Here is a 23,065-nt window from a genome sequence, read left to right as displayed (position 1 = left end):
AGTCTGAAACAAGAACCAGAACTTCCTTAAAGGGGACGAGTGGCTTCTCCCCAGACCTCAGTGCTACGATTTTCCCAGACACTTGGGGAGTTCTCCACGGCTTCTATCTGTATCCAGCAAAGCAACATCAGCGCTCCTTCCCCATCAGTCGAGGGGGGCTCCGCCATTCAAGGGAGACCATTAAGGCTGTACAGTTCACCCTGCCGTAATCCTGGGGGGGGTCCCATGGATCCACACCATGTCAGAGCAGTGAAAGTCACATAAACCAAAAGCTGTGCACAATTGCCGAGTCTCTGTCTCTTGACAACGGGCAGCTGTGCCCAACTATCACTGGAAATGGGTCGGTCCTATTGATAGAAATGAGGACCAGGCCCTGACACTTTTTGCACATGGAACAAATGGCCCGGTTTTAAGGGTTCAGGGCTCCCACAGAATACCAAGATCAGAAAAGTCAGTCCCTGATACCGTCAACTGACACCAATGGAAAATACACTTTGGTCCATGAAACGATTTTACAGGCAACTTGGCATTAAACAGACATTTTATCGTACTTTCCCCAAAATAATCTGGTTTCTATTAATCGACGACAGATAAAATAGCATTCGATCATCTGACTGCATGGAGAGTTTTATCTACTTGACAGCCATCGGCATCATAAAACCAACACACATCAGATAGTCGAGGTGCATGTGATGTCGAGCTGGAGAAAAGGTAGCTGCACTTTGCTTCAAAAAGTTTCTCATCTACAAAGGTGATGCTAAAGCTTCATGCCGGGATTTAAACATGAATCATCTTTCAAGACATGCTTGAACAAATAAATGAATGTTTTGAACATGAATCTACTGCAATATACTTTGTCTTTGTCATGTTCTGACAGAATTATTTTGGGGTGAAATTGTGCAGGTGCAGAGCAGTCGCCTGAGAATCAGCATCTGACGGATGGATGGATGTTTTGACCTGCTTCTGCGCCACATGAGGAGTACCCGGTCACACTATCAGACCTGTCGCGTCCTCTGGGCCTGTGTCATATATTTGTGTACACACAATTGCTTCATGACAGTGGAAAATATTTGAGATGTGCTACAGTATTAAGGCTGACTACAAGTTTTTCGCCTCATCATCTCCTCTGATCCCCTGCAACCGACCTTGTCTTCTGCCAGAAACACTCCATCCTTTTGAGTCTCTACATTCTTCAACATGAAGAGCCTCATCCCTCCACCTGTATTGTACCCCTGGAGAGTCTTCCGCGACTAGAACCTTGAACCCATGAGAGGCCAGGATGTCAAACTCAGTCACACAGGGGGCCAAAAATTCACGGACAGATGAATTTGCTGGACAAGCAAATGTAATATTCAACCAACAGCTTACAAAGGGAGAAAAGTACTTTCAACAGAACTGTATTTCACTGTTCTCTCGTGATAACTGAAGGTTAATGTTCCCACTTCAACACCAACTCACAATCAAGAAGGCAGTCTCGCGTCTTTTTTGAAGCATAGTCACCTGCCTTCTTTTATTGAAGAACCTTGTGCCTCCATTCGCAGTAATGTTTTAGATACAATATTGATACACTTTGTTGTTGATTTGATGGACCTCTTGGCTCATAAAGATTTTTTTCTTTTTTTAAAGAAATAAATCTTTTTTAACTAGGCCTAAATTCATGGGTCAAAACGTTTGTTTTTTTTTAATATCTTGATATAAATAGCAATATCTTAATATAAATAAACCATTTGAATTTTTTAAATGGTTTATTTATATTAAGATATTGAAAAAAGAAAGAAAGAAAGAAGAATAATCTGTCCTGAAGGGGAGCACCAGCCTGTTTCTGTCATCAAAACTCGTATTCACAGAAGCATATTTAAATTCAGTACAGATATGACTGGAGTGAATACATCTGTTTCACCAACACAACCAGGTTTTCGCTTCCCAATACAACATCCTCTCCTGTTCGCTGCCAGAAGAAGGCTCTCGCCAGTTCCTGTGGATTACCTTTTTCATATCAGTGGAAATACTCGCCACGTGTTTGCGCGGAGGGAGCGGCAACGAGTCCTTTTAAGGAGACGGATGAAAATTCTGAGCTGCATTCTTTGTGAGCTTTGTGAGAAAAGAGCCGAGTTAAAACCACTGCGCCTCCATCCAATGGTTTTGTTTGCCAGGTTGCATGCGCCTATGGATGATGCAATGAGTCCAGGAGTAATGAACCCTGATCAAAACGGAATGAAAAGGGAGCTGAGACTGTCGAGAACTGTTTGCCGAATAACTCGAGAGAGAGAGAGAGAGAGAGAGAGGCTTGAGTATTCATGGCGCAACCTTTGCCAGGATGCGAACTGCTAGTGTCTCAGCGCCAAGTCGAGAAAATGCAAATGCAGGGCACCGCTGTCAATCAAGCCCCTGTAAAGAAACCAAAAAAAAAAAGCTAGATGCTAAGTCAGAGTGACATATCCTGCAAAATATGTGTTGGAGACAGTGGAGGAGAGGAGGGACAGTAATAGACAGGGTTCAGCTGTTGCTAAAGGCCACGCTATCAAACACTGTTGGAATCTCAGATTAAACAGGTGAGACTCTCCCAGCCGTTTGAGGAAGCGAAGATGCCGCTGTTTGACTTCTGAATCATTTACGAGCTCGGTGAAGAACGGAGGAGGAGTGGTGACCAGTGTTGACAGGGACAGCTGGCCATTTCGCTTTACTCTTCCTATCAATTTTCTTCTCATAAGCGTCCACATAAAAATGTGGGCCCCGGGTCCCACGCCGCTCCTGCTGTTGCAGTGATGGCTCACATCTGCAGCGCCGTGCTGGGGAAACCCTGGAGAAACTGTTGCAGGACTCCAGGCCATTCGCTGGCTCTGCCTTTCAAGGTCTGGACTCGGAATCGGCTGCATTTGTACACAGCCACAGCTCCTATTTTTTGTCAATATTCAGTGTAATTTCTGAGTAAATACGCAAATTATTTGTCGTGGAAAATTTCCCACCTGATGGCCACATTATTTTTCAAAACAAGAAATAGACTGATGTTGGTTTTTGGACTCAGTTTTGGTTTCCATCAACAACAACATAGAAAAAGGCGGGTAGTAGGGTCAGAGCAAGGCAGCTCTGTTGCTACTGAAATGGTAGCAGACTAACAAGGCACCGAGCCCGGATCAAGAATGAAGGAATCCAGGTGCACTGAAGAGCAAACGCTGCTCCTCTTGAGTCACAACTGAGAAACACCACCAGCACAAAAGAGATTCTCTGATGACTAGTGTCAACGCATGATAATTTACAGGACACGCTCGAACAGCACGGACGTTTTGGGTCAGAGATCAGATGATATTTCTCCATGTGACGTCCGCAAATGTCGGCACTGGCCTTTAAGAAATGATCTTCGAAAGGTCATCCTGGCAGTTAATGAGGGATCTTTCACTGAAGATCATTTGAATGAGCTCCAGTGTCCCAATATCAACACCATGACATTTGCCACGGTGGTTGCAGCCGTCATTGTTGGTGCTTTCTTTGATGTCACTGCTGTCGGATGTTGAGAAACATCAGCACAATGTTTTTCATCACCTTGCTGCCTAGTTTTTAATTTAAAATCAATATTGAATAGTATATTACTCTTAGTACTACACTGGGGTCCAGTCAATCCTACTGGAATGTATTGTATTTCAAACTATGCGTACGACGATGTCATCAGCAGGTGACAGCCCAGACATATTTTTCAGACCGGATCCATTCAGAAGGTTCATCTCTTTCTGCGTACAGTCATTTCACATGTAATATAAAAGTTAAGTCCAGTGAAAATACCAAATATTCCCAGGATACCGACTGCTAGCCGAGCTTAGCTCTGCCCATTGGGTTGCGCATACTTTCTGTATACGTACACAGCTCAGTTTATACGCGACTCTATGCTGCACATTGTTTAAAAGCTGCACACAAACAGCTTTATAAAACAATTGAAGAATGAAGTCGACATGGCAGCGACACAAAGTACACAAGCAAGACAGTACCAACTGATACTGACGGGCAAGGTCAAAGGTCATCTCTACACCTTCCATATAAACCCTTCACAACAATTGTCAAGCCCCCAAATACTCCCACCTACCGACTGTTTACAGTGAGCTGTACTAGTACACAATAATGAGTAATAATAAAGTAATAACACGATAACGATAAAGTCTTTCATATTCTTTTTTTTTTTCATTACAGCAAGATGCTTACAGGAATATTAAAATCTATTATTATTCTGAAGTCTATAAGGGAAAAGAGTGTCTTTTTTGCTGAGAGTTTCTTTGATACAGTACAAGTGTTTCGCTAACCAAGTACAGAGAGTGTGTGAGCACTGAGAAGTCGGCTCACAGTTCAGATTGTGAATTCAATTCCTTTGTTATCAGCACTATGATTCTGAGTCGCGGTGAAGACGGTGCATGAAACCTGATCATGGGACCCGGGTCGGACTTCAGACATGGACCTTACAAACCTCTCATCACAAAATGCTTCTCGTGAGGCGTTCCATTACAAAAATATGTAGCAATAAAAGGTCACAGAGTTCCACAGAGAATAAGTGAGTGAATAAATAAAGCGCATTTATTTGCTTATTTTCACCTCCAAAATCATTTTTCAGATGGAAAGATTGCGAAGCAAAGGCGTGGAGCGTGAACCCTCCCAGACTCCCTGAGGATTATGGGTGAAAACTGAGAAGTGTCTGGGAGGTCTGCTGTCTGGTGCCAGTCGTGGAGGCAAACAAACAGCACTCTCATGAGACGCCGCAGCTCCGGGATTAGTGAATCGGATAGTTTGCTTAGATTCATTTCAATTTGCACTTGAATCTCGACGCACGCACACACATGTGGAATCACGCCGCTGGCTTTCTTATGGAGTTGAGCCTCCAGCTATTCTGCCAAGTGCTGTGAATACAGATGAAGTTAATACGATCAATCAAGATCGGGGATTTGAATCTGTTTTCGGAATATAAGAGGCTTCGACGATTGGGAATGCGAGGAGAGGATGTTTTTTACTCGCTGAAAAACAACTGAAGGGTCACAGAAACTCAGATAACATATGAACTAGAGAGTAAAAATATCCTGTAAGTAAAGTTATTGTACAAAAATGTTTCTTACAAAAAAAATAAGAATATCATCACTATTTCTGCTGGTGTTGTTCAAAGACATAGATACCATATATATATATATATAAATATATATATATAATATTACCCCAAAAACGGAGCAGACTTATAGATAAGAGAAATTGAAAACATAAGAATATTTTTTAAAAATAACATTGACAGTTTATTGTATATTTATCATTATATGCAAGTTTTTTGCTTTTTTTTTTTTTTGCTAGTAGCAAAAAATATACCGTGAACATAACAGGGTTTTTTTTTCGGCATCTCTAATAACAATATATTCCTGCATCTTTTGATCAAGTAAAATGTTATTTCTACCATTCAATAGTCATAGTAAATTCTTATGAGCTCCACTGGACAGCAGGTGGCAGTCGCTGCCCGGAACGCTCGCACATCACACACAGTAGCTAGCAGGAGCGAGCGAGGATGTTGTAGCGCCCTCTGTTGGCAAAATAATCCTTCAAAAGACACGTGCGTCCTGATGGTATTTCAGAACACGAGCAGGTGTAAATCATCTGCTGTTCCATTATCAACAGAAAATTTCAATGAAATCCACTTGGAAAAAAAGGAAAACGCACTGTGAGAGTGAAATAAAAACACCACATCTCAACATTTAAATCAGTCAGGAGCTGCCGCGGTGGAAGCGCTGCACCTGGAGCGGAGCAGCAGTCGTGACCTCAGGGTACAAAATAATGATGCTGTTAAAACAGTGTTCGGAATGCTCTGGTTACACCAGCGCGGTCTTCAGCTGAGCAGACCCTCAGCCAAAGCTTGCACCAGAAGAAAGGCCATTTTATTTGCTGACAAACACTGGTCTCTCTTGGCGATAAGGTCCACTGCTCTGAGATGAACAGCCTGATGAACCATGAAGCTGCAAGCTCTCTCAGCCTCTGCCACGTGACAGCGCCGCGGCATGACAAGGGCCCTGTCTGCAGGTAAGAAGACCTGCTGGAACCTGCAAATCTGCAGCGCGTGGAGTCATCGGGTGCCTAGTAATGAGGCGCCTCGCCCCCACGTGCAGCTCCACAGGCTGCCACCACCATCACATTACTGCACAGCACCATACTGAAGAATCAGCCAGGGACTGACTGTCTATTAAAAACCCAAATCTTTTGTTCATTGTTCTTCCTCGCGGGATCTTTTGATGTTCTCGCCATCTCAGCGTGGCGCCCCTCCAGGCGCTCCAGTTTCCTCCCACAAACACACAGAGGTTAATGGATGAGTGTAAATTGTCAGCTGGTTTTTGTGGGTGTCTGGCTGTGTGCACCCAGCAATAGTCTCCTCCCTCCCTGTGTAACTGGCTCAGCCCCCAGTCTACTGCATTATTGAACCTCATTCATTCAGCCCATTTCCCCAAACATCTCACTTCTCTTATTCGCATCGCCTGCTGGACCCTCCCTGAACAAACAACAAGAAAGTGGGAAGAGCATAGCCGCCGCTTTATGATGAGGGCAACAAAAATATTGATAAAACATCTTCAACATTCCCACTTTGTCGCATGGCAACACAACAAAATGCACTTGTCATTCAAACTAGCTCAAATAAATGAATAATAAATACAATAATTAATTTATATATATATATATATATATATATATATATATATATATACTATTTTCAGTATGAAGCAAATGGGGCTGCACAAAATAGCAAAATAAATCACATTAATTTGGAAAATTCAATGGTTGTCTTCAAAATGCCACTTTTTTAAGCATCTATCAGGAAAACTATGAACATTACAATTATTCAAACAGTGTGATATTAAACAAACTACAAAGAAAATGCAATACAAAAGAAATAGAAACAATATACAACAAAGAATGCAAGAATAACTTCCAGAAATACAACAGTCTTATGCTAAATACTAGAAAAGCACTCAGTGAGCACAAACCTCCACCAGGACTAACTGACTGGGAATCGAACCCGGGCCACCGTGGTGAGAGTGCTGAAGCATGGAGACCTTGAAAGTGTGTATATGTCCTGCGCTGCCTCAATTGATGGCTAAAAAAAATGACACAAAATTGAACCACTTGTCCTATTTCATACATTTCCTTAAAAATTTCATCCAAATTTGTCCCCCACATTTCAAGTCATTTTGAAAAAAAGACAAGCCAACGCCATCAAAATTATTATGTACAACATTAAATACACAGTCAGAGTCCTACACAACCTAAATAATCCAACTATTCTAGTGTAAACAGCTGTTTTAAAATGTTAAGTCTTTTCGTTTTGGAAATGATGCAGATGGTTTTAAATGAAGCAGAGTGAGATTCTAAAATCCAGCCTGCCTCCCGTCGCTCGACTGGATCAGGAGAGTCCAAATCGCAGCTACCCCCAGAGAAGAGGAGATAAGGCAGCAACAGGAGATATCAGTGGAGGGGGAAAGGTCTACGAGAGAGGACTGGCTTTTAGACAGAAACGCGCTGAAGCTGCAGAGCTGGTAAAAGAAGGCAGAATGAAGAAGGGACAAAAACAATGACACTGCGAGACTGAAAACCTTGAACTATCAAGGCGCCAACCAACTGATAACCCAGGAATGAAAGACAAAATGTCAGTTCTAATTAGTCACACAATGGAATTCCTGAAAGCCTCACTTGCTATTTCCATTTCAATGATCAAACTCTCAGCTGCCTTTATGAAACCTTGAAAAGCAATTGAGGAGGAGATTATGCATCGAAAAATGACAGAAGCAGGAAGAGTTACATTTCCACCGGCCCATTACGGCGGAACAGCATTCAGACCGCAGTAATGTTGCGTCTGAGGAGTTACTTTCTCCCGACAAACAAAGGAGGAAGTTAAACTCCGGGGTTCTTTCATTTCATGGTCAGGAACACGCCGTCCTGACACGACCACAAGTGTGGCTGTTCCAGCCAGATGTCTGACTTCAGATCTCACTGGTGACACAAGGGGACCGTCACCACACATCACTGAGGTACAACACATCATGACTCATCTTCCCCTCTGAATTTGTAAATGTATTCATATATTGTTTTATTTTTTTGGCGTTCATAATAACATGATACATCGTATGATACATATCTGATACAGCCACGGTGATACGATACATTGTGATACATTATGCACTGCAAGTTCAGCAATATATTGTCATAAGAGTCAGTATCTTCAGGGGGATATCAGATAATGCAGTACAATGCTATATGTGCATGAAATCGAGTTTACTATTATGACGTCACTCCAGTTAGATTCCTCCACTCCGATCAACAACATAACTATACAGAAAGAAAACATTAGCATTAAACACGTGACAAATGCAGCAGCATGTACTAGAATCTATATATTGAATATTGATATAGAAAATAAAATATAGAGACAATGTCACACAATGATGTTTCGCGCCAAACTATCGATCCAATATCGTGCAATGAAGAATTGCGGTGTTTGAGCATATTGATATTTTCACACACCCCTGACAACATTAATAATATTTCACTATATCTTGTATATATATCTCGTGTTCTTTAGTTCCTAAAATCAGCAGAAAAAACAATAGAGGATGTAAAAGCAAGAAATGGAAGAGGAAGAATTTGCTGTTACTGGAAGTAGAGTCATTTGCAGTTTGGCTGTTCCAGTCTTGTATGGTGAAACAGTTGTGGGAAGCATATGCTAATGTCGGGATCAGCCAGCAAGACACCACCTTATTTTCCCAAACCCCGCCATTGTTTGCCTCAGAGAGAGGCAAAGAGAGGATCCCTTTTTAATGTTTGCTAAAAACACTGGGATACGACTGAAACTTGTTTTACAAACATAGTTGTTTGACATCAGGGATACACTGATTTTTTTTTTTAACCAGGCATTTACAAACCTCAAAATATTGTATTGTTTGTGACTAAAAGATATTTTAAAGGATGGAATAAAGGTCCTTGATAAACCAAGAGTGAGGTATAATTTAAAGATATTATGAATGAAGCAAATGATTATTATTAACATTGATTATTATTATTATTTACTTTCACCCAAAAGTAACAAACTAAATACGTATACTGTATTTTTTTAAATAGATTATTAATTTTGGGGGCAAGACGGGAAAATATAGCCAGACAGGAGGATGGACAGATGGACGGATGGACGGATGGATGGATGGATGGATGATAGACAGATGTACACACCTACACACACACTCAGTGTAGTAGCACGACATGCGACCATCAATGAATTCCGACCCACGTTTGTCTTCACCTGTTTCCTCCTGTCGTTCTCGGACTAGATACCAGCTCCAACTTGTAATCCCCTCCACAGATCCACTAAAGGAAGGATAAGGGGACACAAAGAGATATTTTTGGCACGGCAAGCTCGGATGTGGGTCTGATGTTACAACGCTAACAGAACCTGGCACCGGCCCGTTGTGTGGGATTATTACTCAGGAGGTCTGGTATGCGCTCTTGGCTGCACCGGACTTATTCTGTGACATCATTTAGGAAGAATATCCTCTGGAAGCTGCCTTTTTTTGTGCCTGGCAGAGTCTATTGTGCTCCCCAAAAAAAGTACACGAGGACTACGCTCCCAGAAAGCAGCAGCTGGGGTCACGCTGAAGAGCAGGGATGTCAGGACGCCGTGATCACATCAGTAATGGCCATGCAGGACTCGCTGACAGATAAGCTGGTTAGAGGAGCTTCTTTAAAGGTCATGAGAGAAGGAGACTGCAACATTTTTGGTCTCCTGTGCGAGCACTGGAAGTTAAAATCAAATCTCAGGAAAACATTGTTGCGAACGTCACTGTGTCACACACAGAGCTAACAGTGGAGAAGCCAGTCAGCTAATGTTTGAATGAAAGTTCATGCAAATCCTCCTGTGCTGCCGGCGACGGCTCACAAAGCTCTGAAGACACGTCTTCTATGTTCGGTGCAAAAGCATTGCGACGCCACATACAGGCCAGCCATGTGTACTGCAGTGTTTTCAGTCATCACGCCTGAGGTGGCTCCATTTTTGTAGCAGATTTTTGAAAACAGCAAGAGATTGGTAAGACAAGGTGCATTTTCATGTGGGCAAGGGTTTTGTCCCATGGTGACGATCTGGGTGGACATGAGGAGGAGGTCATCTGAAGTTGCCTGGACTCCACCTTGGAGAGAGAGGGTGAGTTTGGTCATCAGGGGAAGGCTCAGAGAAAGAGAAACCAGTTGGTTGCTCAAACAGGTACAGTATGGGGCTGCAATGTCTCTTCATAGATCTAGAGAAAGCTTGAGCAGAGTTCCGGGAGAGGCGAGGTGTATTGTGGGAGTGATGGAGGGATTCAAGGTGAGAGGAGGATTACATCAGGGACAGACTCTCTGCTTGCAGTTAGCATACTGACAGTTAAGGTTAGGGAGGAGTCTCCATGGACCAAGATGTTTGTTGATGATGTAGTGATCCGTATTGAAAGTGAAGATGGGTTGTAGGAGCAGCTGGAGGGAAGAGTTGAAGAGAGATAGAATGCATGAGTGTAAAAGAGAGGGGGGTGAGGGGCAGAGAAGATGAGGGAGTGAGGTGAGCATCATAGATCTTTGAGAGAGGTGAAGAGAAGAGTGGAACAGGTGTGATCTGTGACAAGGCAGAAGGGACAAGGGAAGCTGTACAGGACAGTAGTGGCTTGGAGGGTCAACGAGAAGAAGCAGACTCAGAAGTGTTGGAGTGGAAGATACTCGCAGACTGACTAGCAAGGACAAGGTTGGAAATGTGCATATCTGAAGGCAGCACATGCAGAATGCAGACCCTGCACAAGTCAGCAGGGGCCCACAGATCTAAGGTTCAAGAGTCATCGTCTAGTGCTGACAGAGGCCCTCAACTCTGGAAGAGTCGGTCAGAGGAGATCAGAAACAACAACGTGTACCTTCAGATCAGAAACACTTTCTTAGTAACTTACATTGAGAAGACATCCAACCACGATATGTGTAAAGCCCTTTGCCAACAGCGTCTGAAAGGCGCTCTATAAATACATTTATCATTATTATGACTGTCAGTTTCATAAGAGAGCAGCCCTTTAGACCCAGCCTCAGATAAATGGAGTAACAGGATGGATGGATGAGGAACAGAACTGATCTCTACTCAGTTCAATGGAGTTGATGAAAGGAGCCACCAGACAGGGTTCATGCGAACACTGATACATTTAAACCAATAGACATATGAGCAGTGATGGAGAAATATAAGGGATCAGGGATCAGCAGTGTTGACCACTGTGACTCCCGTCTGCCAGTGAATCGCAAGATAAGTGTGAAAGCCACATGTTACGAACCAAGTAAACCTGATCCTACAGAAAAAGACAACCCGGCGTATCCGAAGTAGATCAGAAAGACTGCGCATTTAAAACTCTTATATCATTTTATATCATGGGACTCGAGGATGAGCAGGTCAAACCAAGGTCTCAAGTTTTATAGAATGAACTAAAATAATCACACTGTATTTTATATGAATCTCTGAGAAGAAATGAAAGAAGTTCACCATCTATTGAGACAAAAATAAAATACTCCGTCAAACCAGAAAACCGTAACAACAACACAGAACCGACAGGCCAAAAACTGGATTTTTTGGAACAAATTAAACAATGAAATACATTTTTACCCAAACAAAATGGATTACATTACAAATGCATAATACATTTGCCATTGTGAGAGATGATTCCTCGCAGGAAAGCTTGGTTTTCAGTTCTTCAGTTCACGGTGGCTTGAAAAATAAAAGCGACACATCAATTGTTGGGAAATTTGGCAGACGGAGAGTGTTTGTCTAACTCGCTCACGGTTTGGATGCACTTCAGTCGCAACTGAGCTCTGGAAATCCCGTCCAAAAGCAAATGTTATTTACGGTGTTAAGGTGGCTTCATGCACCTGAGGATTCAGACCACAGGTGCATCAAGAGAACAATGGTTAACCACAACTAACATCACTATTCCTGGATGATCTTCAGACGGCATTTTCTGCTCTGTAGTTGGAATAATACGGAGTCAGCACGTGTGAAGGAACGACTGCCATCATCCATAGCAAGGTACAGTCACAAGCTTCACACCGACTCAGTATGAAGTACTTGATGAATCCACCGCCACATGATAAGAAAAAAAAATCTCTACTTCCATTCACAGCTTGGCGCTTAAGCTCCATAGAGTCAGAAGGAAATGAACTTGCTGCTCAAATGTCCTCTTTTCTTTTGGTCACTGCGGAATTGATTTCAGCTCAATAAAGGCAGCAGCATAGGAGTCTAAGATTAGAATTAGATGTGATCCCACTGTGAAAATCAAGAACTTCTCACTGAAACTTAAAAAGGCTCAGTGAGTGTGTCGGCCTGTTTGCGGGTGATGCACTGTGCACACGTTCTTCTACTTGTGTTTTCTGAGGATGAAAAAACAAAAGAAGATCAAGACCAAAAAGGAAGCAGGATTTGGGGAAATGGTTCATGTTATGTGGAGTTTTTTTCTTGAGCCCGAGTCCTGACCAAAGCCGGAGCATAAGGAGACCAAGACCCTGAGGGCCAAGGCCAATGAGGTCAAGACTGAGACCAAACGAATGTTCCAATGAAAGCCTTTATGGTCTTGACTGTATTCAGAAATCTGTCTTGACGTTGTCTCTTATTTTTTCCAGGCCTGTCGAACGAAAATCCAGAGGTTGAACACCCCCGAAAAAAGCCGGTCCGACCGATCAGCTGACCCACAACACTCTTTGTTATTGTGTATAACGCAGCCTCTGTATGCAGACGTGTCCCGTTAGCTCCATTTACTGACTGTTTTTTCTTCATATTGAGGTGTAAAACCTTTCCTGTCTCCACACTGGACCGTGGTAGAGTGTCACAGGGGAGGTGCTGGAGCGCTCACTCCAGGGTTTGATGTCCTGTTGTGGGCTGGAGCTGGGACAGGGATGAGGCCAGTCTGGGACAGAGCGTGACTTGCTTTATGACTTTGTCACAGCCAAACTGCACAGAAGTGCACATTCAGAGCTGGACACGCACCGGGCACCTCTTCACTTCTGGAGAGACCTCACTCACTCGGCAACCCCTCCCACATGCAGCGGCCACACACATAGAGGAACAGCCACCTGCAGCAGACACTCTACATTCACTCCTACAAAAGACTATTTTAAGCCTTGGAACGCATTATTTCTTTCTCCATTCATTGAACGGATTGTGGTCGAAAACCGAGGTACCACTGTGTGTGTGTATATATATATATATACATGACAGCAGTTTCACACTTTCTATTGTCTTAAATAAACAGTAAACAATACGCACTGCAACCCATGTTGGTTTCAGGCAAGGCACATATTCTAATGTTTCATTATAAGAACTGTCAGTGTTTCCTTCAGTGGAATTCACTTCATCACTGTCTAGTTGTTTCCTGCTGCAGTTCAGCTTGAGGTTGTCATGATTTGATTCCTGCGCAGACGGAGACCTAATGATGCCAGCTGCGCATAATGAGTTGTCACAGATCATTTAAAAAAAAAAGCCTCATCTTCAATGGTTGGAAACAGAAGCGAATCATGCACCTAGAACCTGTTCACGCCAGAACCCGCCCTGCTAAAAGGCTTTATGGGCCACTGTGGAAGCCACTTATACAGCCTCTGTTAAACTGGTGCATCAGTGGTGGGGCCCAGAAGTGAGTCTGTCAGCCTTTAAAACAAGACTGCAGTGGAACACGTCCAGTTCGGGAGCGATCCGGAGCTCAGTCTCCACAGTGAATGTTAACACATCCATTATAACCAGTGTTGGCATGCGCCACAGCCGGCAGTCGGCCATGTTGTACATCCAAGCTATCAGCGATCGATTCATTGTCTCGGCCTCAAATTATTTTCTCACCAGAAGCACCTTCCAGCACCTGCCGGACCTGGTCCTCATCACCAGTTGCACCCCCAAGTCATGCTGCAAAGACCACCCACACCAACACATTCATGTCCCTTCTGTCCTTGACCTCATCTGCTCTTCTGGTCCCTGGAAACCGACCTCGTCTGCTGCCCCCAACTGTCAGTTGGGTGCATGTGCATCAGCAGATTCCACCACAGGTACAAGTTCTGAGTCTTATCAGCAACCTCAAGCTCCAGAACAAGACGTTGAACATCACAAAGAAGTAAAAATATATCAAATGGAAGTACTACCTCCCAGAATTGATTGTTATGGGTGTGCTGAAACGTAACAGCACAGACCAATCACACCTGTGATCCTGGCAACCGACCTTGTCTACTGCCTCAGACAGTCAGTTGGCCTCCACCACAGGTACATGTTCTGCGTCTTATAAGGGTTCTGCCATGGAACCTCAGCTCCAGAAGAAGACGTTGACCATCACAAAGAAGTAAAAATATATAAAATGAATGTACTTGTTCTGAATCTTTTACGGCTTCTTCCACAGGACCTCAGCTTCAGAGGAAGAAGTCGACCAACATAGAGAGAAGTAAAAACATATCCCAAGGGAAATAGAGGATAAAAAACCTGAAATTGGGCAGCTGAATGTTTTTAAAACCACATGATATCAATGAAGCATGTCTGTGGTCAGCTGACAAAACGACAGGAACTGGACAAGCCAGACGGAAAGACTCTCCATACTGACATTTTCAGCATGCTTTTAAAGAATTATATTTTTCTTTGTTTCCCTTTAATAACGCAAAGAATTTAACCAAAATTCAGCATAAAAACAGCCGTAAGAATGCGTGATTTGTCTGTCAAAACAAGCTGATATTTGCTGAAGAAGTTGTGGCAGTAGACATTCTTCGGGGTCCCTCGCTCTTCTCCACACCTCTCTGGTTCACGATGGATTCGTGTTTGGACATGAAGGACCGGGCAACGTGCAGTCACACACCGCCTCACAATGATCCCAACAATTTCAGCGCTGGATGTTGAGATGAGCCAAACAAGAGGAGCGAGTCGTGAATCCCGTGAAGTTCAAAAGGACGAGCGGAGGCATTTCAATGACCGCATTTACGCGCGTCAATTCAAAGGCGCAACATGTTTCCAGACGGATGGAACTCCGCGCGCCGCAAAGACGCCGGCGATGTGAACTGCTTTTAAAATCATGCGGAATTACCTTCCGTCGTGATCCGCACTGGCTCCGAGGCAGCAGCAGCACAAGAACGCCAACTTTATCCACAATTCCATCTCGTATCCCCGCGGAGAATCAGGTGCAGAGATGGGAAGGTTGTGCGCGATCGCGTCCTCCTGAACCAGTGGAAGTGGAGGAGTCGCCCCCAGTGAGTGGGACGCGCTCTGCCGGGAGAAGAGCGCACGGCTCCCCCCCACTCTCTCCCGATTTGTCTCCCTCCCTCCCACCTCAGCCACTCGCTCCTCTCGCTCGCCACTAAACCGAGCTCCTGTTTACAACCTGCAGCAGCCGTGAGACTTTCCGCGTGACGTCAGAACCCACAGCAACGAAGTGCGTGGAGTCCGCAAATGCCGGAATTGTGTGTGTATCCCGTCTTGACACGCAGATGTTCGGCCCACCCGCACAGAGCACTGCCACTGAAGTTTGATGAGAAATGTGGAGGTAAAAAAATAAATAAATGCGACTGCGAGTTAAATAATAATAATAAGAAGAATTATTTAACTTATTATAATTAATAATAATAATGTAATTACAGTTAATTACTTCAGGCCCACAATTATTTTACCTATTATTTTACGTTCACCTTTTGTTATCATTATTATTTAATTTTCTTTTGTCAGAATTATCAATTTGAAAGTTCTTTCTTGGTTTCTTGTTATTGCAAATGAATAAAAATGGTGACAAAAATGAGGACAGTGGAGATAAAACACTCCCATCTTCAATGGTAATCTTTACACTGTGTACCGTATTCCACTATAAGCATTTTTCTCATAGCTGTAGTGTACATTTTTAAAACTATTATCAGTTGTCCCCTCACAATTGCTGGGCAACACGACAGTGGGGTAGTGTTGCCATGGTGATCTTTGAACGTAACAAAGAGTCAAGTAAACAACATGTTTGAGGAAATAAATGGGGACTCAAACAGAAACTGAATGTCAGTATTCGCCGTTCTTTCAACCATCAATCTAAATGACGTCAACATCGTCGACACCGCCGGATACGAATGAGTCCAGAAACGCTGTTTCAGTATAATTGCGCTATTACTCATGTGGTTGTATTTAATTATTTTGATTTATGGTCATATTAGTTGCAGTGAGAACAGGATCATGACCATGTTGCGACTCTGTGGCGCGTTTCTTCCTCAGGTGACATTTAATTTACTGTGGATTGAAAAATGTGCGAATGCTGAGTGCTCCATGTTGAGCGCCGTCTCACAAACGTCGCTGAGATTCAGCGGGAGTTGTCTAAAAATAAATTATTTATTTTATCTTGTTATCTTGCAATTTGCCTTGTTAAACGCAAGCGTCTTTTGGGGGCCTCGTGGATCTTTGATATAAACATCCAGCCCTTGTCACAGCCCTTGAAAATATATATTTGTAGTGATGGGTCGATGAGGTTTCATGAAACAGTGTCCTGATGTTCAGAGGCCACCAGACTTGAACAATTAGTTCAATGAAACCTCACATCATTTCGCAACCCTTAGCGCCATCTAGGGGCCTCTGAAAATTAGGACACTGTTTCATGAAGCCTCATCAGGCCTAGGTTTGGGCTTGAAACCTAGTCTCTGACTAGGTTTCAAGCCCAAACATTTTACTGCAGATAGTGCTGTAATATACTCATTGATGTTGTATTGTTGTCGGACAAGGGCTACCATTTAACGTGTGACACGAGGAAAAAGTTTAAGTAGTTCAGTACCTGATTCATTTTTACTCCAAACTTTCTTTTGGAGAAATAAATAAATGTATGTCTCCGCATAAGTAACTGACCCACACTTTTATATTCTCTAGTCAGTTGGGTCTTGGGCTCTTTATGCTCAACACTTGTCAATGTGCTGCTTCACCTGCTAGATCTGGGAATCACAATGGATTTCCGACATGAAATTCTGACCTTCTCTGACACAGAAGGACAGATCCTCACCTTGGTCACGTCCCATCCAACCAAGAACCGTTCATGTGACACGTGGCGTCTGATAGAGCCTGCCAAGCAAAGATGACACCTTGAGGTCACCGAGCCCCAAAAAAGAGATTCAGAAGCTATTGTGCGTTTTGTCAAACAAATGAAAAGCCTGGAACAGACCAACATAACGTCCCCTTACGCATCGTCTAAGTGTGGAAAATCACTCAACAATGACAAAACCGATTTAAACGCTAAAAACAGTCTAAACATGGCTCTTCATTTACATCTGAAACACTCGACAGCCATCGTTGACCCAGTTGAGTCAGGATTTCAGATTTATGAGGTGTTCCAGTTATTTCAGCAACACAAAGACAAACAACAGGGAAAATGATCACAAGTGGAACGCGGGAGATCAATTGACAATGCAACGCCAAAACTAACAGCTACTGCCCTGTAAATATCCGAAGAAGTGACCCCAGTAAAAATAGCCGGCTTGAAACTCACTTTTAAATACAGATGTATCCAGATGATTATTCTTCTCACGTTCTAAATATAAAGCTGGATATTTGATCTGGTCTGTTTATACATTCTTGTCAAGTCACCCCAGCTGGGTCGACCCAGTTCCCAACTTAATCATCTCGCCACCAGCAGTGAGACTCCGTGGTCCTGACTCCATCCTTCTTTGTTCACATCCACCGTCCTGTAATGTGCGATACTTGCGCGACGCAACACGCGTGCGGCAGTCACACAATTCCCTTTGAAATATTCCCCCCGTCTTTCAAATGAGCCGTCACTGTGGCCGCTCACCTTAGGAGGAATCGACTCTGTGGGCAGAATTCAAATGAGCCAGACGCAGGAAATGGCCTCTCGTATCTCCTCCAGATCTTCCCATGGATTTGGAAAACTACTAAAGAAGCTGCGAGACATTGACAAAAGGGAGCAGCCATAATGATTCAGAGGAACAGATTAGCGGAGACGGAGGCCTTGAGGAGTTCGGGAACGTCGGCTGCAGCGAGTGCGCGGTGAGAAGTCAGTGACAGCCGCTACACGTTCAATCAAACCGCACACTGACCTTTTTTTGCCTCCATCATCAAATATTCATTTATGCTGAAAGTATTCCTGGATGTGTACTGTAGTCACATCCATTCTTTATGAAAAGTAATCCACTTGCCTGTAGAATGACAAATGAGGTATTTTACCCAACAACCTGCATGTTTAATACAAATACCATTCATTTTTCCCGTCCAACCAAAACTACTCCGCAATATTAGGCGCAGTAGCTTTGCTCATGACAAATACTCTCGAGCTCAAGCCTGTACAAATATTCAAACGTTCATCAAACGTACAAAACTCAAGTCGCCATTCTGTTATTCATGAATAAACTGTGAAGAAAACAAAAAAATGAAAACGTAATTTCAGCACATTTCAGTACTGTGGGGCCCGGGGCTGATGTTGGGTACCTTACTTAAAGAAAACAGGTGTCAAAATATTCCCTAACCCACCATAGAATTCAGCTTAACTTCACCTCAGCACCAGAGTTCAAGCAGGTCACTGACAGCCTTTGTGAATCAAGAGACGGCAGTGGTTCTGATGTCACACACAGTAGCAAACATCACTGCTTGGATTCAGAACATTTTAAGGAAAAATCCTTTACATCACATGCCCTTTGATACCGCAACAGTTCCTCCTGGGTTCCCTCCGTCTCCTGCTCAATGAAGCTGAGACAGGAGCTGGAGAAACTTGATGTTCCAGCCCCAGACATCAGACACTGTGATGCTCCTATCAGGACTCACTTTCACAGGCAATTGAGTCCCCCACAGGGGCCCACTTTCACTCCCCATGTGAACCACTGCCGCCCACAGGGTTCAGTCCCAACAGAATTTACCATTAGTTTGGAATCATCTTTATATAACTGTGTCAAGTTCCACTATCACCTCTTTAAATCAGAAGTCATTCACACTTTTTTAGACATCATCAAACATGGCTGGTGTTTTTTATTTTATCAGCATTTTACTTTTTTATTTTTTACCTCTTTGTACCTGAATTCTGACTGACTCAACCTTCCTTATTTTATATTATTATTATTATTATTTTTTTTTTATGTGCCCAGGCTGGTGAGACCAGCGGCCCGTCCCTCAAAAATGAGCAGCAGTTTTTCATTTCCTCTTCATAAGGAATTTTCATAAGTTTATTGAAAAAAGTCATTTTCGTAATTATTAAAAACAAATAAAAATCACAACTTAAAATGAGAATTAAAATTCATGTCTTCAGTAGGTCCTCAGTTTAACTGAGTGGGCCGACCAATCAGCATGTTGTTCTTAGGCGAGCAGCTCTCGGGCTCCATAGTCAGAACCTTCACCGAGTACCCATGTGTCTCAGCGGCCCAGGAGCGGTCCAAGTCCACCAGGCCCATGCACTGTTTACCTGGAGGGAGACACATTAGGGAGTGGAAGTCACCTTTGTTTGGGTGGATTATGAGTTGGTGGTGTAACATGAGTATGGGACTGAAAGGGGGAAAGTAGTCAAGGATGCAATAAGAGTCTGAGTCTTTAGCTGCTTTCAGTCCAAATAGTCTCTCAACTTCACAGAGTGGTGCATATCTTTATAAAAATGTTACAACTTCATAAATACCAGGGAACACTGAAAACAAAAAACCCTCAAACGCTTTCATGCCTACTAAAGTTGAATTTCCCCACTGTGGGACAAATAAAGAACATCTAGCTAATAACAATGATATATCTATATTTGAAATTAAAATTGACAGTGTCCAACTATGACGAAATATTTCCTTCTTCCTCCAAAATAATAATAATAATAATAATAAAGTATAATAAAATATACAACAACAACAATAATAATAATAATAACAACAATAATAAACAAATATAATAATAATACACAATTCTAATAAAGTATATAATAATAATAATAATGGCAGGATCAAACCATTATGTCAAAACTAATAACCATCATTATTAAATTTTATTAAAATTTCAAAATTTTTTAAAAAATGTTTTTCTCAGTAATCGTAGCAGTGTACAGAGTTCTGTCATTCATGTAAACCGCCAAAGCAGGGATTAATATAGATGCATTATATGTATACACATTAAAAAAGGTTCATGTTTCAAGGTATAACTAGTGAAATATTGAATTTTAAGGACGAAGAAGTCACCTCCCTCACTGCAGAGAAAGCCTGGACTCTCATTGTGAAATCACAAAATGGGCTGGACTTGTCCGCCTCAGGACATAGTGGCGTGGCAGTACCTATGAGTCGCCGCTCAGGAGGAAGCTGTGGAGCTGTCTGGTCTGCGAAGCGGCACAGAATCATATGTTCCTAGGAGGGAAAAAAACAAATATTCATTTCTAAACTTATATACAGTTGAGGGGAGTATTTGGTGCTCATGCTGAACTGGAATCATCTTTACATCAGTGCTGAGGAATTTCCTGCCTTAAACACTCCTTGCCTTCAGGGACCTTCGATGGGCCAGTCAGACCATCTTCGATAGTCCATGTGGTAATACACACTGACATATTTCTCCAGCCAGATCTCCATCAGAGTTTTTCTTCTCTTAAGAGAATTAACAGTCCAACGTTGAGACATGCGTAATTGCCTAAACGCAGCCTGCAGCGCAGCAGATTCTTCCCTCGCGGCCTCGACATGTCCCATACATCACGGCAGAATGAGGTACGTCCAAAAGTACACTGGTGAGTCTGTGCAGAGCGATAAAGGGTTGACAGACTGTCGGCGCTGAGCCTCCCACTTGTAACTGCCTCCCACACCGCTGCTTTTAAAGACGCTGACGAAAGGTGACGGAAAGCAAAATCATAAAAACACAAAGGAAAACAGCACTAATGCCAAGCAAAATAAAGCACCGTCAGGGATGAGGAGACCCGTGTAGGTGGCAGCAGACACGGAACAGGGATTTTCATTCTGAACGCCTTTTCAGTCCATGACATTTGAGAACTTTAATCAGGAAATATGAATTGTTTTCACATTTTTTCATAGATTAAAAGACAAACTTGGATCACAGTGGTTGCGTGTGGTCAAATATTAGTTTTTATGACTCTGAAGATGTTTCAATGTTTCATATGTCCATCTTACAACAATAATAACCACACTATCTATATATAATCCATATAATTCAACGCAATAAAACCTGAATCTATAACGACTTAGGGAGATTCATTTTTTTCAATCAATTACAGACAAAAATAGTGAATAGATCCAGATAATCATAACTATTAAATAAGTAATCTTTCATGGCACCAGGAGCAACACGTTACACAATAAGAAGTTGTGAGCAAAACATTCACTTAAAGGAGACCAATCCGGTGTCAAGTATTAAAAAGTGATTAATAATTTATAAACTGTATACCCAAATGAATTAGACTAATTTTTTCGAAATCGATTCCCACCGCTCGTGTAAACACATTTCAAAACATTACTAAACTGCAAGCCATTCCTGAAGCAATGAATTGAGCAGTTTCTCTTACAACGACACAGCATTTTATTTTGTTTGGCCAATTTATTCATAATCTTACCTTATACATCAGAGTCTCCTGGAACCTTTTGCTGCAAAAAACAAAGAAAAAATAATGTATCTAAATAATTCATCCCTTCAAGACATTAAAATATCAGTGATACTCTGTACTCAAACTGTGACAAAGAAAACTATATTAAACAAACGTGGGCAAATGAAATAAAAACAGAAACAGGTTTATGCCTGTGGGAAGGATTAAAACGCTCAGGCTGCCATCATGATGTCATGGCTATCAGGTGATGTCACAAACAAAACAAAGAGTATGTATTTTCGTGTGTGTGTGTGTGTACATACAAGTCTTTAAAATAAAATGCAGTACTGGAAAGTGTAAGGGAGCGTGTGAATGAATATGCATAACGTGGGCGTGTATTTGGATGGTTGTATATTCATTTTGTGTATTCATATACAGTCCTGTGTGGGTGTGTTTCAACATGAGTTTTAATACTTTATATATAGTGTAATACAAACTAGCTTGATGCAGTATAATTTAGCATAAAATAGTTCAAGCACACAGCTCCATTTTGAGGTTTGATTTTCATAGAAAACAAAACCAAACAAAAAACATTGTTGTGAAGGGTGTCAGAGGCCGAGCAGGGTCAGAGGGAGAAAACTCTTAAAATTAACCAAAGCTGTTAGAGCTGTCGTGAAAGAGGCAGTTTAGTTTCACGGCTCGTAAAATGCTGGGAAGCGTCTGGAATGTCTGCACCTGCAGAATATCTGCACAAGTATCTCCAACCCGACCTGAGGGGAACAACTAAAAGTAGCAGGAGGGAGATTGACATGGTCAGGTGTGAGAGCGCCGCGCACACCGGCGGCACGCGCACAGACACACATGCAAGGGAATTCTGTCGTAACATAACTAGCAAAGCACTGCAGACAAGCTGCTCATTTCCAGCCCAATGCAAAGTGTATTTCATCAAAACTGGCGAAATCCCGAGCACCACCAAGATTTAACCACCCATTCTTGACCCATCACCAACATTTCAAGTCTTGTACATCAGCTCATCTAGAGAATATCCTCGGAGTCAGATATATTGCCACAAAATTTAGCTAGTTGTGACACAAATGGCGAAAAATCCTAGAATTCAGTCTTGACACAAACCATTTTAAAGGGCCCATACCACGCAAAACTGACTTATATTGGTATTTAAGGGACCAACTGTCAACTTAGATTTGTCTGCAGCGTACAACGCTGCACGCACCTCCTCCCAGAACTTTAAGCCTTGAGGTCCTTGCACATTAGACGCACATTTTCCACATTTATCCATACATTTTTTTCCCCTTAAACCTGGTATTTTTCAATGCAAGCTTGCACATCAGCAACATTATTTTTACTGAGCAAAATTGCGACGTTTATTTTTTCGTATCGAGTTCGATTTTCCCAAAATTTTCACTTGTGACTCGAGCAGATCAGACCAATTGAATCGCTCGTTGTTGACACATCACATACCAAAACATTCAAAATGTTGAGCATTTGATTGTGTTCTATACAACAATACTCACACATTTAAATATATTAAATGAAGC

At 42.4% G+C, this 23,065-nt stretch overlaps 2 protein-coding genes across 6 annotated transcripts in view; both read right to left on the bottom strand.

The window, feature by feature from the left end:
- The window catches only part of npnta (nephronectin a), a 60,723-nt gene extending 45,463 nt beyond the window's left edge, over positions 1 to 15,260 (bottom strand). For all 5 annotated transcript variants that reach the window (XM_053855609.1, XM_053855611.1, XM_053855610.1 and 2 more), the window contains exon 1: positions 15,087 to 15,260. In XM_053855609.1, coding sequence (XP_053711584.1) covers positions 15,087 to 15,157 — 71 coding nt within the window. In that variant the 5' untranslated portion in view covers positions 15,158 to 15,260. The remainder of the gene's footprint in view (positions 1 to 15,086) is intronic.
- A 3,927-nt stretch (positions 15,261 to 19,187) lies between these two features.
- Positions 19,188 to 23,065, bottom strand: part of gstcd (glutathione S-transferase, C-terminal domain containing) — a 25,534-nt gene continuing 21,656 nt past the window's right edge. Inside the window, exons 10-12 of the mRNA XM_053856901.1 lie at positions 21,540 to 21,570; positions 20,262 to 20,331; positions 19,188 to 19,421 (exon numbers count right to left, since the gene is read on the bottom strand). Coding sequence (XP_053712876.1) covers positions 19,276 to 19,421; positions 20,262 to 20,331; positions 21,540 to 21,570 — 247 coding nt within the window. The 3' untranslated portion in view covers positions 19,188 to 19,275. The remainder of the gene's footprint in view (positions 19,422 to 20,261; positions 20,332 to 21,539; positions 21,571 to 23,065) is intronic.

Source organism: Synchiropus splendidus, chromosome 2 (assembly GCF_027744825.2).
Source record: "Synchiropus splendidus isolate RoL2022-P1 chromosome 2, RoL_Sspl_1.0, whole genome shotgun sequence".
NCBI lineage: Eukaryota > Metazoa > Chordata > Actinopteri > Syngnathiformes > Callionymidae > Synchiropus > Synchiropus splendidus.
Note: the sequence above shows the minus strand (reverse complement) of the source record. Positions and strands in the feature narration are given on the sequence as shown.